The sequence below is a fragment of the Gopherus flavomarginatus genome, chromosome 2, assembly GCF_025201925.1.
Source record: "Gopherus flavomarginatus isolate rGopFla2 chromosome 2, rGopFla2.mat.asm, whole genome shotgun sequence".
Taxonomy (NCBI): Eukaryota; Metazoa; Chordata; order Testudines; family Testudinidae; genus Gopherus; species Gopherus flavomarginatus.
In genome coordinates this window covers 37,518,926-37,535,714 of record NC_066618.1, presented here as the reverse complement: position 1 = coordinate 37,535,714, position 16,789 = coordinate 37,518,926, and the positions used below count along the sequence as shown (strand labels likewise).

Genomic DNA, 16,789 nt, shown 5'->3' with positions numbered 1-16,789 from the left:
TTCCTTGTTCGTACCATATTTTGTGGCAATGGATTTTGGGAGTGTTTTGCAATATTCTAGATCTTAAGTTATTGCTATTGCCTGACATTATGATCAGTTTAGAACAGATTGTTACAGATAAGGATCCTTTATTGTTGGAGCCAGTTTTCATGTGTACTGAATTCTGATTTGACCAACAAATACATTCTTACATCACATGGAACATTTCAAGTATTCTTAATAGCTGGGTATTAAACCCAAATTCAGAGCTATCAGTTTCAACCACACTGCGAAGTTGCCGCTGTTTGGGGAAATTACTCCAGCAGGATGACAGTAAGAATATAAACCCGATTTCACTTGGTAGGGCATTTGTTTATGGGGTTGATTGGTTGACGGAAATGGCTGGCAGCCAGTTCTGGGAAAGATTCCAGACCTGACTCCGATTAACCCTCTCTGGTGAAACTCTGCTGGAAACCAACTCACCAGCAATTGCCATTAATCTACTTACTAATTAAGCCAATTCATTTCTAAAGGAGAAAAATTCCTTTCTTTGGCCAAAGTGATGGGAGGAAATTTGAAAGAAGCGCCAAACTGTGTAACTGTAATTCAGCCAAGGACTGCTAAAACAAGGTGTTGATATATAGCAGGAGATTTAAAACACGTTTCTAGGGCAACAATCCTTTGGAGACGGTGGTATATAGTGCATAGTAGATGAAGCTCGAATAATGGTGGACTGCAGTGTGCAACTATATGGGCATGAGATGGAAATACGGCTGCTTTTCCCCATTAAACCCTCTCAGTCTTTTACTCATCTAGTAAATTATCCACCCAGGGTTAAAACATTTCAGCTTTGCAGGACACCAAAAAGGAACATATTTCCTGGGATCTAATGAATAGTTTTGCGAAGTATTATGGAAGTTTTGCCCAACATAAATGATGAACCTCTTAACTTTGTTCATGGAGAAGTTGAATCAAACTGCAAAACAGATCGATGGAAATGAAAACTATGTACTGAACGCAGTCGATTATTAATGACACTAGCAAGCAGTTCTTAGTTTGCTTTGGCAGTTGTCAAAGAAAGGTAGGACGGAAAGCTTTTCACAACCACTTGAGGAAATTAGCGCTTTTACATTTATTGGTCAGTATTTTAAAACAATATTATATATTTATACAACACCTTAAACACACATCTATGATATACACACAAATCTGCTTAGACTATTGGCTGATAACTTGTAATTTCTCAAATTACCAGTTCATGGTAACTATGGAAATGTTTTAACTTGTATAATTTAAGTCCCTTTGGATAGCGTTGAAAATAGAGATGTCAATGAATAAGAAAATATGAAACAATAGCCCATAAAACATCAATGCCACTAAATTCACTCCAGCTATTGGGCTAGGCAGAATCTAAGGGCCAAATCATGCAGTCTTTCTTCTCTCTGTAAGTTTTATTAAACTCGATGGAGCTACTGAAGTAATTATAGGCTTCAAGATCGGGCTCTGCTTATGGTTCAAAAGCTTGCAATCAAAGCCTTGTACTTCCAGCCGTTTATGCTTGCTCAGTTTAAGGACTAGCTCTTAAATCAAACTATCAGTTCATGTGGTGTAATGTAGGGGTTTCTAAACAAGGCTGGTGGTGTATTTGATTGAAGTTCAGTCTCTACTCAGAATAAAACTTTGCTCTTAAAAAAAAAAGTAGAACTGCGAATCAGGCCATGCATGGAACAAATATGGAGCCAAGATGGAATGTCATCCGATACACGTTTATATCCCCATTCTGATCATCACCTAGAACTTGAAGAAAGGAACGCGTGCAGGTGGGAGAGCTGCGTCTTTAAATTCCTGTCATTGACTTCAAATACACACTACCTGACTTTGGAGAATCAAAGTGTTCACAGCTTCCTAGCGAGGCAACACATAGAAACATTTCCGGGACCACATGAAGACCTCTGGGCATTTATTTCCTTGCGAGCCTGCTCTCTCTGTCTCTCCCCACAGAGGGCACTGCTCCAGCTGTCAAGTTAACGTGGACGGAGGTGAAGGAAAAGGAGGACCCCTAACAAATTCTTCATCCCCAGAAACTAAAAGAGAAAAGATGGAGAAGACGTGAAACATCAGGGCACAAATCATGCAGGAAACATGACAGAACAAACATACTCATGCTGAGGCTCAAACTTGCTCGACTTGTTGCATTATTTCAGATCACTTCCTAGACAGAATGAAGGTGTTCAGGAGTTTGTTTTGTGCGTTCCCCTGATGCACACTAGGTGACACCAGGAGTCTGGGGTTCTTGTGAGCAGCAATGTAAAGCATATACTCTGAAATATAGTGATCCCCTTCACAGTGAAAGTGACAGCATGACCGAGCCTTCCGTCTGCACACCAGCAAAGCCTACTCTGCCCCCCAGTTGTTCTGGACACCTGTGCTATCGAATACAACAGCGCAGTTAAATGTGCAATACAGCCACCAGTGCCCACTATTCAATACACACCTAAAGCTCAGCTTTAACTTTGCCATTCATTTGTTTTCTCACTAGTTTTAAACCACTGTGTTATCTTTATGATCCAAGTCCCTCTTTGGTTTACCACGGTGTAGTAGCATTGAGCCCTTAGCAATCTGCCAGCCCTTTCTACAAGAGCCTGTACAGACCTAACAAAACAACTTTTGCTTTTCCTATTTTTTTCGGATGTATGTTCATTTTAGTCTACATTTAATGTTGATTTGTTCTAGGCCTTCCATTTATAATTAGTACAGTATGATTTTTTATTTTTTAAAACAGCAGGTAGCGTTGGATGGTGGTCAGCACTGGGGGGTTATTATGTAGACATTGCTCCACTTCTGAATTGTGGTCTATAAGGAGAAGTGCTTAGCCATCATGCTGAGCAGTGATTTTCTGGGTCCAGGCGTTGATGTCGGAGGCAGATTTACATTCTGAGTTATTGGGGGCAGGGGGGAAGCATACAGAATACAGTATATATAGGTATCTCACACGGAGTACTACCGACTGAAGAGCTGACATTAAATGCTAACATAAATTAAAAATGTGATGCAATAAAATTTCTGTGCAAAATTGCTATTTTAAATTCAACACTGTTGATCATGTGTAGGAAGAAACGCTTATGCCATCTCATCAATTAAGAGCTTATTATGAATTAAAGCTGTCACCTATTCCATTACGGACGTTTTGTTTTTTGAAAGTTGAAGAAACTCAGTGGGCACCCACAGAACCCTATATAGGAACGCCAAAGGCATCAAACGTCCCTTTTCATCTGATGAGAACAGCACATTTCTAATTCTTCGGGAAAGGTAATGATTTCTGTCAGACTAATGTCCTCCTGAAAGCCACTGGAGAACACAAAAGGACCTGCTTTCAGCACTTTCTGAACAACTGCGAACACCATCGAATAACGCCATCCGTTTAGTGTTGACATAACTAGAAGATGCATTGTAAACAGAATATTCAGGTGTATATTTTTTCATAGAGAGAACATAGGATCTACACCTTTTCCTGAAATCATCAATGCATCACAGAGACTTTATGCCTTCCCTTTGTGAGCTGGATATCTACTAGATATAACTTCAGTGTAAATAGAAAGCTACAGATAATACATTCAACATTATATATTTAAAATATGTACATCCCATCCTGGGTTACTTTTGGGGGGTAGATTATGTGTGTGCGCCCAGGGAAGTAGCTAGTTAAATTGCAACAAATTAAGTATTTAATGAATACATCTATGGACAAGCAATCAATGGGCAATGCACCTAACACTAAAAGGAAGAATGTTCAATATTACATAAACTAAATCTCTGGAAAATACTATCGTTGTGTCACTTCACTAAAGTGAGGAAAATTTATGCATCACCCAATATTCTCAAATGGTAGTTGTAATAGTGGCTACAAACAGAATTTGAAAAAGAATCAGGAAAGATCGTCCCCCAAATATTTGATAGCAAACCTGAACACAAGACATTAACTAGGACAATATTCATTAATATCACAACCAATATGGAATTTCTTCATTTTATGTCTCTCTTTTAGATAGTAAAAAATAGGATGTAAATATCCTAAAAAGACTAATGACATTTCACAGGTAATGCAATTTAGAAAGAAACACTTCCATGTTTTCTTTTCCAACAATGTGCATTTTTGTAAACTGGTATAAATTGCAATTCAAAAGCACTGATCTCGCCATCCCCAATCATTTTTTATACTGATCAAATGAATGCAGATACTCCCATTTGGGAGGGGCGACATGACATTTCACTTGGCAGTTCTAAACAGGTCACAGACCTTTCACAGACCCTAAGGCAGTGGGAGGGAGCTCTTTAGGAAACCGTGTAACCAAATCAAACCAATGGTTACCCCTTTTCAATACCATTGGAAAGGTTTTCACAATGCCATTCACATAGCAGCAGAGAAACTGAAAGAATGGTCATCCAATGGAAATTTCTTTTCCTTTGTTTAAACTTACAGAGCTTAAAAATACTAGAAAACAATTACATTTTGTAGGACAAAAAGGTAAACAAGTACTGTACATACATGCAGACTTGTATGTTATAGGCCTTGGTGTGGCTAGGTGCTTATATGTATATATGCACACATATGAATTTGTATATGTACATTTATTGGAGATGTTGCTTTGTGTGAAGCCATAGGCACAAAGACACAACATGGCTGCCCTGGAGATGACCTATTGCTTTCAAGTTGCTTGAACACATCAGAATTTCTATTGTTAAGGTTGATTAATTGAAACTGATAAGTTACCATGAATAAAGATTGTTTTTCTGTTTAATGTGGTGGGCCTGATTTGGTAAATGCTTCATTCATGTAGCCTTGCAGTGCAGCATATGGGCAAGATTCATTCAGTATCACATACACACACAATTTATTATGCTTGTATGGTCACAACCAAAAGGTCTTTCTATTTTAATGACAAAGTTTGAATGAAAAAATCCATTTAAAGAGTCACTAACATTAAATGTGATTTTGTAATTTATTCTTGTTCTTGGCACCCCATGAATTAAAACCATTTGAAAAGTATAGACGTTAAATTCAGTAAAACAAATACATGTGCTAACAGCATTTCAGAGATCTTTAAAAGTAAGCAAACAGTTTATCTAAAATGTTTGTAGACATATGAAGACAGCACGTTATGGTCTGGTGCCATCTTGTGTCACATACCACTGATAAAGTTATCACTATAATGTTTCAATGAGATACTGTCAATATTGGTCTGAGTTCCACATTCCCATGGTTTATATTGGAAAAGGCACAGGAGACTATTTAGTGAATAAACAAGCCAACCTTCCAGCCTTGTCCTTTTCATGAGTAAAATCAGCCGCCAAAGTTCCATAAATCTTTCAGCTTCAATGATGTCAAGAATATGTCATGTCCTACTGGCATTTTGCAGTAATTTTATCAGAATATTTACAAATTAAGCTGTCTAATTTATATTTACATGATTACAGCAGAAACACATTACATCATAAAATAGAACATAAAATAATCATTTATGGCAAACCTATTGTTTCCCTGGTTTTGTGTGTCCTGACACACAGAATATGTAAAAATATTTCCAAACATATATATACACACTCATGCACACTTCACTCTGATATCTGGTATGGCGATCTCCCACTAACTTCAACAGGGCCAGGATTTCATCCACAGGGTGCAAAGAGAGAGAAACCTCCCTCAAGCCGCCTGCTGGGGTATCCTTGGCGAAAGTCTCCAACAGGCTACTACACCTCCTTCCCTGAAGCAGGGGACGTGTTAGAGCAGGGCAGGGGGAGTGGCTCAAGAGCAATGCACTTTGGCAATAGCCAGCTGGTCGCTAGAAGACCCCCGCCAGCTGATGCTGTTTACAGCACCCCCCAGGCTGTTCTATCCTGTGCCTAGGGGGCATGACCACTTCTTGATAGCCCCATCTCACTGCTGCGCCCAGCACTATTTGGACGCAGTGGAGAACTTGATCCACAATCTTCAAGCTGAGTCTTTTATGGTTGTGACCATTAATTATTTCTGTACTCTGGGCTAGGGGTGATCCCGAGTGTTGAGCGCCTTCAGTGCTAACTACAGAAAATGGGAACAGAGGATATTCAGTACCTAGCCTGGTCAAGCCTTATAAACACAGGGAAGACAAACTTAGTGCTCTTCTCTGCACCGTACAGGTAGCAACACAGCTCTCAGACAGGAATTGGACATTTTAAGCACGATAGGCCAAAGCGATCCTTGCTGTTGTTCCACTGGAGTTACTGGAGTGCCATCAGGAATTCCTTTGGCTGTAGATGTGTAACCAAATAGAGTGCCTGCTCCAAGATATATTCAAGTTCATTACGTTAGATCGGTGATCTATAGATAATAAACTTCTGTTATAACTTGTATATCTTAAACACTCAAACCTACACGGTGCCGTACCCATAACTGTGCCCATTTTAAAACCACCACCATCAATTAAAAACTCTCCTCTGTTCTTGCTATGTCCAAGTTAAACTTAAAGCCTGTCTTAAAAGGAAGAATGTTTTCCTTGTGGGACAAATAGTCCTTAATCAGAAACAGGACTTAATGCCAGCAGTAGGGTAATGCAAAGCAGCTTCTGGCATCTTTTCTGACCACAATAACGTTTGTTCTCAGACACTCTAGATTCCATAATCATATTGTTTCTTTGTCACATATTTTGTTCAGTTCTTTTATTAAGTCAAGTATCCTACCTATAGTACTGGATGATATGAGAAAAAAGTCCCCGGTTGACTCTATGGAAAGGAAATTAAGTTTCTTTTATTTAAGTTAAATCCTATAATTTATTTTTACAATTATATGTACAGGTTTTCTTTTTCAGAAATGTACCTATATCTAGGTTTCCCATTGCTGCCGCATCTGTACTACTTTGTCCAGTTGCAGAGTGATATGGATGATATCAAGACATTAGCTGCAAACGTTATTATAATTTTTTTTATTCAGTGGTTCCCAGTGAATCATTCTATAATGAAAACATAATTTGTTTTATGCAGAGTGCTTTGTGTTTTTTACATTTATGTTTTATACATTTCCAGTAACAGCGTGCTGAATATCAAGACCAACATGCAATGCATCTTGGTAAAGGGAGGCAATACAGTGCCATGGGTAGATCCAAAGATGGCGAATCTGGCTCTGCCACTGACTTCCTGTGACCATGGGGAAATCACTAAACCTTTCTGCACATCAGTTTCCCTATCTGTGAAATAGGGGTATTGACATTTACTCTTTTTAAGGGTAGTTTGATATCTATGGATTAAATTGTTGAGTTATATAAGGAATACACACGTGGCTCTTACTAGGTGTGTCAGTAGTTCTGAAGCTAGGACACAGTTAATCCCCCAAAGAATATGACATCCTATGAGCTGTAGTCCATGAGAACATGGAGCTGCCTAACTGTAGGGCAATATATTGCTATCTTTGGACTTGACTAAATTCTGAGAGGCGGGCAGCCTGACTGATGTTTATGAATGGAGTCAGCATAGAAATAGTTCACTCTCTGCACATTTGGAATGTCACTGCACAACTCCAGAACTCCAAAGTTAATCACTGTGCACTGAAAACTGCCAGAAGAAAGAATGGGGGGATGGATAGAAAACCAGGAAAGAAATGGTGTATCTTTATATGAACTGCTCAAGAATGTGTTTATAAATCAGTAAGAGCCAACTGTTGAATGTGTTCAGCATCTTCAACTGCCAATGGGTCGAATCCCACACTTGTTGAAGTCAATGAGAGAGCTGCTAATGATTGCAGTAGGTGAAGGATCAAACCCATTGATTTCAATGGGAGTTCAAAGCACTCAGAAAAAAATCCTCAAGATGCTAAAGAACCTCTTAGGATCTGATCCTTTCTGTATATGAGAGTAATGCTGGTACTCACACCACAGTCATGCATCTGCCCAAGCCAATAGGAGTTTTAATCCAGTATTTTTAAAATTACCTATAAAAACACTAAAACTACCTACAGTTTTGGGGCAATTATCATCATATTAAAGGGACATTAATAAGCATAAGAAGATAGGTGTAAGGAAAGAGTGCAAGTTTTGGAGTCTATTTTCAAAGTCTATGTAATTTTCTGTTTTTTCCTCCATAGAAAACAAAACCAACCCCAAAACAAAAAACAAAGATAACCCCATTATGACACACTTTTTTTTAAAACCATATCAGTTCCAGGAATGCAACATTTATTGAAGACCTTCAACAGCAAACCAGTTTATCTGGTTTTAATTTAACATGTAAGGGTTTGATCCTGTTCCTATTAAAATTAATGGGAGTTTTCCCACTGACTATAGTAGAAGCCTCTTAATTAGATAAGAATCTGTATTTGCTTTGTGCAGATAAGATATTATTATAAATAATTAGTGAAATATGGATTTTAAATTTATGAAAAAATTCTTTGACAGTGTCCTTTCAAGCACTTTTAGACTGACCTCTTAACCTCCTCTTCCTGGATTGACAGAGTAATTTGATACAGAAACAAACAATGTAATCTCTCAGAATAATTTGTGTTACCTCTGTGCATCAGATATTTATGTTTGAGCTTTCTCTTACTGACAACCCACGTAAAGAGTCACTGTTACTTTGCATTTTTATCTCAGAGATTCGTGTCTTTTCTACTCATTAAGAATGTGTCTAGAGATTACAAAGTCAATAGTACCCAAATACTGGACTGTGAGAAAAGTCTTCTAGAGTACATAAAATCAACTGCAGTGCGTGTCATACAATGGAAGGCTTAGCTGTTCTTAGCTGTCCAAATTTATCATTATTACATAGAAACAGAATAAAAATTGTTGCAAATTTTTACTTATAAAATGTATTATACCCATTTATAACAATTTTTAAAATGTTGGAAGATACACATTCATCCTTTGACTATACTAACTACTTCTTATATCACAGGCTTATTTATCTATTCCCTTTATACATAATTTCTGTAACCTACAGTATATTTACCACTTTTGAAACATAAAAAATAAACATAAAAACATAAAAAATAAACATAAAAAATTCTGCTAATACATCAGTTTCTTTCGGCTGAAAGCATATTATTGTTCAGAATAAATCATCAACATCTTACCTTTAGATTAAAATAGTACCTCTTCTGCTATCAAATATCAAAATATTAGTGTTTCGGAAAAATCAAGATACTGATCTAACTGAAGCACCAGTTATGAAACCATGTACGATGCAGTGGAAGAGGTCATAATAATTTCACAATTATCTTGATGGATCATCCTCATTCCTCAATAAAGATGAGAAGTGAGGCTTGGTTTACACTGCAAAGTTTTGGCGATATAGGTATGTTGGTTAGGAGTGTGAAAAAATCACACCCCCTTTGCCAACATAACTATGCTGGCACAACCCCTTGTGGAGGCAACTAAACCAACAAAAGAGTGCTCTTGTTGGCATAGTTTATGCCATTCAGGGAGGTGGTTTAGCTATTCTGGGAGAACTTTTTGCCAACTTATGTGGCATCTCCACTAGGAGGCTTTGCTGGTACAGATATACCGGCAGAGGCTCTGTAGTACAGATAAGCCCTAATTTATTCTTTATGGGCCTGATTAAAACTCATTGAAGTCTATGCAGACTTCTACATTGATTAAAATCTTTGGATTAGGCCCTATGGACCTTGGTCATGCTGAGCAGTACTAAAAATGAAACTATTTGCATAAGTAAGCAGCACTCAGTGTGAGTAAGATTGCAGAATAGGGCCATCCTTTGTGTACAGACTCTTGGGGTTTTAGGATGTTCATTATGAAATATTGTCTTCATTTATTAAAATTATAATATTTATAAAATATAATATTTGTTAACCATTGAAACCTTTACACACACCCTCTTTCTCTGTGTTATATTTCCTGTATGCTCCCAATGTGTTCAACTATAAAAGGAAAGAGACTGACTTTAAAACAAAACAATCATGCCCAATCTACATGAAAGGGGCTTTGGATATGGGCAGTCCCAAATGTACAGCTAGATAAATATCACAAACATTTTTTTTGCTAAGATTTGTTTGAATAACAACCTCTTTAATTTACTTTCTACAAACATCCTTCTCAGTGATTCATCTGAAAGAGTATTTGCAGAAAGCGAACATATCAGAAAAATTCATGTGAATATAGGCTCACATAAGGTTCATGCTGGAAGAGTTAGCATAATCATCTTGAAATCTCTATGATTTCTAATTCACTAATCCAGATAGGAAACAGAACCACCACCATGTGAATTAGGTGTCCAGTTGTACAATTCAAATAGTCACAGTAATAGTAAACAACCTATAGTTTCATCCAGTCTTACCTGAATGCAGTGCTCCCTCTGATCCTTACACTTAAGTCAAATGTATAGAAGATCATTTTTTTTGTAATTTGTTTGATTTTTGCAAAAAGAAAAAAGATTTATTCTAAACAAATAAGATAAATGGTACCGAGAGCCAAGTCTTCTGAATTAAACAAGCCACAGCTCCCTAGAAGATGAACAAAAGGCCACCACTAACTATGAATAATGTTGATTGACCATAATTTCTGTTCAGAATTGGCTTTAGAAAATATGTAGTTACAAAACAAAGTACATTTCTGACTAGGAAAGTGTACTAGCTGAAAGAATGTGTGAACAGTGCAGAGTGTCCATGGTGCTGAAAAGCTAGAGTTATATATGGTTTGGCAAAGGGTGGAAAGGGATACAGGGCAAGGGCTGGATTGTGCACCATTGAAGTCAGTGGGAGCTTTGGCATTGTCTTCAGTGCACGATCAGACCCCCAAGCACATCTTCACAGTTAGAGTAGAGTGAGTTAGGGAACAAACATGAGTAAATATGTAATTTTATAAGAATTAGTCTTTCTTCTTAAAGTTCCTTACTCACTGAGAATCAGTTGTTTTAGTGAATGATTCTCTTCCAGAAAAATATGCAGAACATTCTAAAGCAGGGGTCGGCAAACTTTCAGAAGTGGTGTGCCGAGTCTTCATTTATTCACACTAATTTAAGGTTTCGTGTGCCAGTAATACATTTTAACGTTTTTAGAAGGTCTCTCTCTATAAGTCTATAAACTATTGTTGTATGTAAACAAGTTTTTTAAAATGTTTAAGAAGCTTCATTTAAAATTAAATTAAAATGCAGATCTTATCAGTTTAGTGCAGTGGTTCTTAACCTGGGGCAGGGCTGGTGCAAGGATATTTTATGCCCTAGGCAAAACTTCCACCTTGCGCCCCCCCCACGCACATTGGTTCATTGAGGGGCAAATCCCAATGAGCCTTTATAGACCACAGGAGCCGGCCTGCCCAGAGGCCAGCCCTGCCCAGTGGCTGCTCCCCAGACCAGGTTCCTCCCTCCTCACCCCCTGAACTTCCCTGGATGGTGCACAGCACCCCCCCATGAGCCCTGCCCACTCCACCCCGGTGGCCCGCACCTCAAGTTCACTCACTGGCTTTGCCGGGCTTGGGCTGCTGCAGAAGCTTGGCAGGGAGGAGCAGCCTTTCAGAGGCACCAGAGAGCCAGAGCGTCCTGCTTGCGACAGCAGCGAGCCCCAGTCATGGAGGAGCCAGCGTGGTGCAGGGGGGCAACAGCCCTGCAAAGGCAGCGGTGCCGCTAGCAGGGAGCAGCCATGCCCCCCCGCCCCTCATGCCCAGGCTGTGACTCGGCATCCCCATCCCCCGGGGGCTCCTGCAGGCAGCAGTGGATGTATGCGGGTGCCAGCCCCCATGCGCCCCCTGGCTCCCGACCTCACCTAGGGTTACCATATTTCAACAATCAAAAAAGAGGGGAGAGCCCTGCCCTAGCCCCACCCCCATCCACTCCCTCCTACTTCCCACCCCGACTATCCGGGTCAGAACACCCAACCCCCCCCGCTCCTTGTCCCCTGACTGCCCCCCAGAACCCCACCCCCTACCTAAGCCTCCCTGCTCCTTGTCCCCTGATGCCCTCTCCTGAGACCCCCCCCAACTAACCCCCTAGGATGCTACCCCCTACCTATCCCCTGACTGCCCCAACCCTTATCCACACCCCTACCCCCAGACAGAACCCCAGGTACTCCCATGCCCCATCCAACCACTCCCCACCCCCTGACAGGACCCCCAGAACTCCCGACCCATCCAACCCTCCGACTGCTCCAACTGCTCCCTGGGACTCCCCTTACCATGCCCATGTCGGTCAGACACTGGCTCCACAGGGAGGCAAAACTCCATGAGGAGTGCTGGGGCAGCGGGGGGGGGGGGGGCAGTGGGAGGAGCAGCGGTGGCTCACACTTCCACGAGCCACAGAACTCGAGCGCGGTGAGGGGGGAGCCAGGAGGCGCACCTGCCCAGGTTGTGGCCTGGTGCCCCTGCCCTGGGGGGCTCCTGCAGCGGATGCATGTGGGCGGTGGTCCCCATGCGACCCCCAGCTCCCCCCTTGCTGCGCTCAGGCTCTGCGGCTCCGAGGAGTGTGAGCCACTGCTGCCGTCCCTCCCGCAGCATGTTCAGGGCCCCGCACCCTAGCAGCTCACACTCCCGGGAGCCGCAGAACCCGAGCGAGGTGAGAGAGGAGCTGGGGGGAGCGCCTGCCGCTGGTCTGGGGCCACGGCCGCCGGCCCCGCTCAGCCTCCTGCCGACCTGGGGTTCTGTTCACTCAGCCAGCAGTGGGCTGAGCAGGGCCGGCATCCGGGATCCCAGCTGGCAGCCACCTTTGGCATGCAAAATCGGCTTGCATGCCAAAGGTGGCATGGGTGCTGTAGGTTGCCGACCCCTGTTCTAAAGCATAATTGTAAAGAAAGATAAAGAAATTTCATATTATACTGCATAACAGGTTTGTGTGTGCTATGGGAAAGTTTCCAATTATCTATGAGAAAAGGACAGTTAAGGGTTTGTCCACACAAAGACTTATTAGTGTGTGGCAAGGTAGAGTGTAAATGTACAGTGTACTAGCCTGGGCTGCGCCGAGTCGCCATGTAGACTGCTGCCATGCAGTAAAAGTTCCATAGCACACTCCAAAACTTAGCAGGGTTCACACGCGACTTAGTGTGCTGTAGATTTGCATCCCAGTTTGTCACCCATTTAGTCTCTGTGTGGACAAACCCTAAGCTTTGGATATAGTTGCAGTTTCTTGATGATGCCTGGGTCTAACACCTTCTTTTATTTTGATGAAGCAATTCATTTTCATAACTGTAATATGAAATGTCAGACAGGATATTTCTAGTTGATAGCTGGCGTTTGGGACATTTAAGTCAATGCCTAATGCCTGATGCTTTGCAGCTGAAACATGATTTAATTGTTCTGAAATTCTCCATCTACTGTATTGCTTAATTTCTCATTTGCTATACATGGTGTTATATGGTGCCTTTCATCAAAATGTATAGTGTATACAAATGGATAACCTCACTGTGACAAAGTTCCTCCTCTACCTTGGTGGGTCCTGCGCTTATTGGCAGATTTGCTCACCTCAGTGATCTTCCCCACAGTCTGGATCAACTCCTCCTGTGTCTGATCAGGAGTTGGGAGGTTTGGGGGCAACCCAGGCCCACCCTCTACTCCAGGTTCCAGCCCAGGGCCCTGTGGATTGCAGCTGTCTATAGTGCCTCTTGTAACAGCTGCATGACAGCGACAACTCCCTGGGCTACTTCCCCATGGCCTCCTCCAAACACCTTCTTTATCCTCACCACAAGACCTTCCTCCTGGTGTCTGATAAAGCTTGTACTCCTTAGTCCTCCAGCAGTACACCCACTCACTCTCGGCTCCCTGTGCCTCTTGCTCCCAGCTCCTCACACGCACTTCCTTTCCTCTGGCTCCTCCTCTCCTGACTGGAGTGAGCTCCTTTTTAAACCCAGGTGCCCTGATTAGCCTGCCTTGATTGGCTGCAAGTGATTTAATCAGCCTGTCTGTCTTAATGGGTTCTAGCAGGTTCCTGATTACTCTAGTGCAGCCCCTGCTCTGGTCACTCAGGGAACAGAAAACTACTCATCCAGTGAGCAGTATATTTGCCCTCAACCAGACTCCTGTACCCCATTGGTCTGGTCTGTCACATATCCCTCCCCCCTGCTCAACACCAAGGGGTTGGGCAGCTTGCGAAGCCAGACAGCCTACACGTGACAAGCCATCGGCATTGCCATGACGGCTCCCTGCTCTGTGTTGCACAAGGAACTGGAAAGGTTGGAGGGATAAGAACCACCTGGTCACCCTTGTGTTCTTCTCCTTGTTCTGCTGCATCCAATGAAGAGGGGCATGGTCGGTCACGAGGACAAATCTGCACTCGAGCAAGTAGTAGTGCAATGCTTCCATGGCCCATTTTACGGCGAGGCACTGTCTGTCCACCACTGCATATTTTTGTTCCCTCGGAAGGAGTTTCCTACTGAGGTGGAGAATTGGGTGTTCCTCCTCCCCGACCATCTGTGATAGAACAGCCCCCAAGCCTACTTCCGATGCATCTGTCTGCAGGATAAATTCCTTGGTGAAATCAGGGGCTATCAGTACGGGGTTACTGCAGAGGGCAGTCCGTAGGTCTGTGAATGCTTCCTCTGCTGCGTCAGACCATCTCACCAGATCAGGTCCATGGGCTTTCACTAGGTCTGTCAAGGGGCTTGCCCTTGTGGCAAAGTGGGGGATAAATCGTCGGTAATACCCCACTACACCTAGGAATGCCCGGACTTATTTCTTGCGATGTGGTCAAGGCCAATTTTGGATGGCCTCCAACCTGTTCACTTGGGGTTTTACCAGACCTCTTCCCACAATGTAGCCAAGATATTTGGCCTCTATAAACCCTACAGCGCAGGGTTTGCTGTAAGGCCAGCTCACCTGAAGGTATCAAGGACTGCCTCCACCTTCTCCAGGCGGGTTTCCCAGTCTCGGGTATGAATGACCACATTGTCCAAGTAGGCAGCAGCATAACTGTTATGCGGGCATAATAGCTTGTCCATGAGGTGCTGGAAAGTAGCTGGGGCCACATGTAATCCAAAAGGGAGGACAGTATATTGAAAAAGACCCTCTGGTGTAGAGAACACAGTCTTTTCCTTTGCGTCTTCTGCAAGAGGAATCTGCCAGTAGCCCTTTGTCACGTCTAGAGTAGTCAAATACCGGGCATTACCCAGACGTCCACTAGCTCATCTATGCGATGTACGGGGTATGCGTCAAACTGGGAAACTTCCTTTAGTCGCCAGAAGTCATTGCAAAACCTTGTGGTGCCATAAGGTTTGGGCACAGCACGATTGGGTTGGACCACTGACTGTGGGATTCTTCGATGATCCCCAACTCCAGCATTTTTTTAACTTCTGCTTTTATTTCCTCCCTTTTGGCCACTGGGATAGGGCCTCATTGTTATTCTGGCCCCAGGGTTCGAGACGATGTGGTGATATGTCTCAGTTGTTCGATCCGGTTTTGTCGAGAACACATCTTGGTTCTGGAAGATCATCCCAGTCACCTCATTCTTCTGGTCTAGTGTTAAATCGGGAGACACCGTCACCTGTTTGGAAGGCTTGTTTTCCTGGGTTAGGTCTTTTTGGACAGTTATGCACGCCTTCTGTGCATGCCAGGGTTTCAGAAGGTTGATGTGATAAATCTGTTCTAGTTTTCGGTGTCCTGGCTGCTGCACCTTGTAGGTTACTTCCCCCATGGGTTCAACCACCTCATAGGGTCCCTGCCATTGGGCCAGAAGCTTGCTTTCTGCCTTGGGTACCAACACCATCACCCGATCCCCTGGTTGGAACTGTCGGACTTTTGCCTGGCGATTGTAATGGGTTCTCTGGGCCTCCTGTGCCTTTTCCAAATGTTCCCGTACAATAGGGGTGACCCAGGCTATCCAGTCTTGCATCTGTATTACATGTTCTATTATATTTCTCCCCTCATTGGGTTCCTCTTCCCAGATCTCTTTGGCGATATCTTGTATGCCACTGAGGTGACGCCCGTATAATAACTCGAAGGGGGAAAACCCAGTTGAGGCCTGAGGTAGCTCCCGGATAGCGAACATAAGATAGGGTAGTAGGGTGTCCCAATCCTTCCCGTCCCAACTTACCACCTTCTGTATCATAGCCTTGAGGGTTCGGTTAAACCTTTCTACCAACCCATCAGTCTGCGGATGGTAGACTGAAGTTCTCAGGGTATGTATACGGAGCAGCGTACAGAGGTCCTCCATTAGCTTTGACATAAATGGGGTTCCTTGGTCTGTTAATATCTCCTTTGGTAGGCCCACTCGGGCAAAGATCTCCACCAGCTCTTTGGCTATCATTTTAGAGGCTGTGTTCTGCAGGGGGACAGCTTTTGGGTAGCAAGTATATATTGGTGGTCCCAAGCCATCTTCTCCAGGGGTCCCACTAGGTCCATGGCTATTCGCTCAAAGGGGACTTCTATGATGGGAAGGGGTACTAAAGGTGCCTTCAGGTGGGGATGGGGACTGTGCAGCTGACACTCCGGGCAGGACGCACAGTACCTCCACACTTCATGTACTCTGGGCCAGAAGAACCATTGTAGGACTCGTGCCAGGGTCTTCTCTACTCCCAAATGCCCCCCAAAAAGATGACTACGAGCAAGACTTAATACAGCATTCTGGTGTTTTTGAGGTACTAGGATCTGCTGTACCTTCAACCCGGTATAAGAGATTCTTCTTCATTATGAAGTAGGGTCCTGGTCCCTGGGTTTTCCCTTCCACGGGGACCCTATCTATTTCAGTCACCTCCTTCCTAATGTTGTCGTACCTTGGGTCTTCAGCCTGGTCCCTTCCAAAATTTCCTCTCCCGGGGCTAATCTGCCCAAGATCTAGGGGCCCAGTCTCTGTTGCCTCTACTGGTTCAGAAGCGTTAGGGTGGGGGTCAGACTCAGGTGCTTCTCCCTCCTGG

The 16,789-nt window shown here is 43.0% G+C and overlaps 1 protein-coding gene across 1 annotated transcript in view; it reads right to left on the bottom strand.

Annotated features, from left to right (window-relative positions):
- Window positions 1-1,108: 1,108 nt before the first annotated feature.
- The window catches only part of C2H10orf67 (chromosome 2 C10orf67 homolog), a 123,918-nt gene continuing 108,237 nt past the window's right edge, over window positions 1,109-16,789 (bottom strand). The window contains exon 16 of the mRNA XM_050939114.1: window positions 1,109-2,063. Within this exon, the coding sequence (XP_050795071.1) occupies window positions 1,999-2,063 (65 nt within the window). The 3' untranslated portion in view covers window positions 1,109-1,998. The remainder of the gene's footprint in view (window positions 2,064-16,789) is intronic.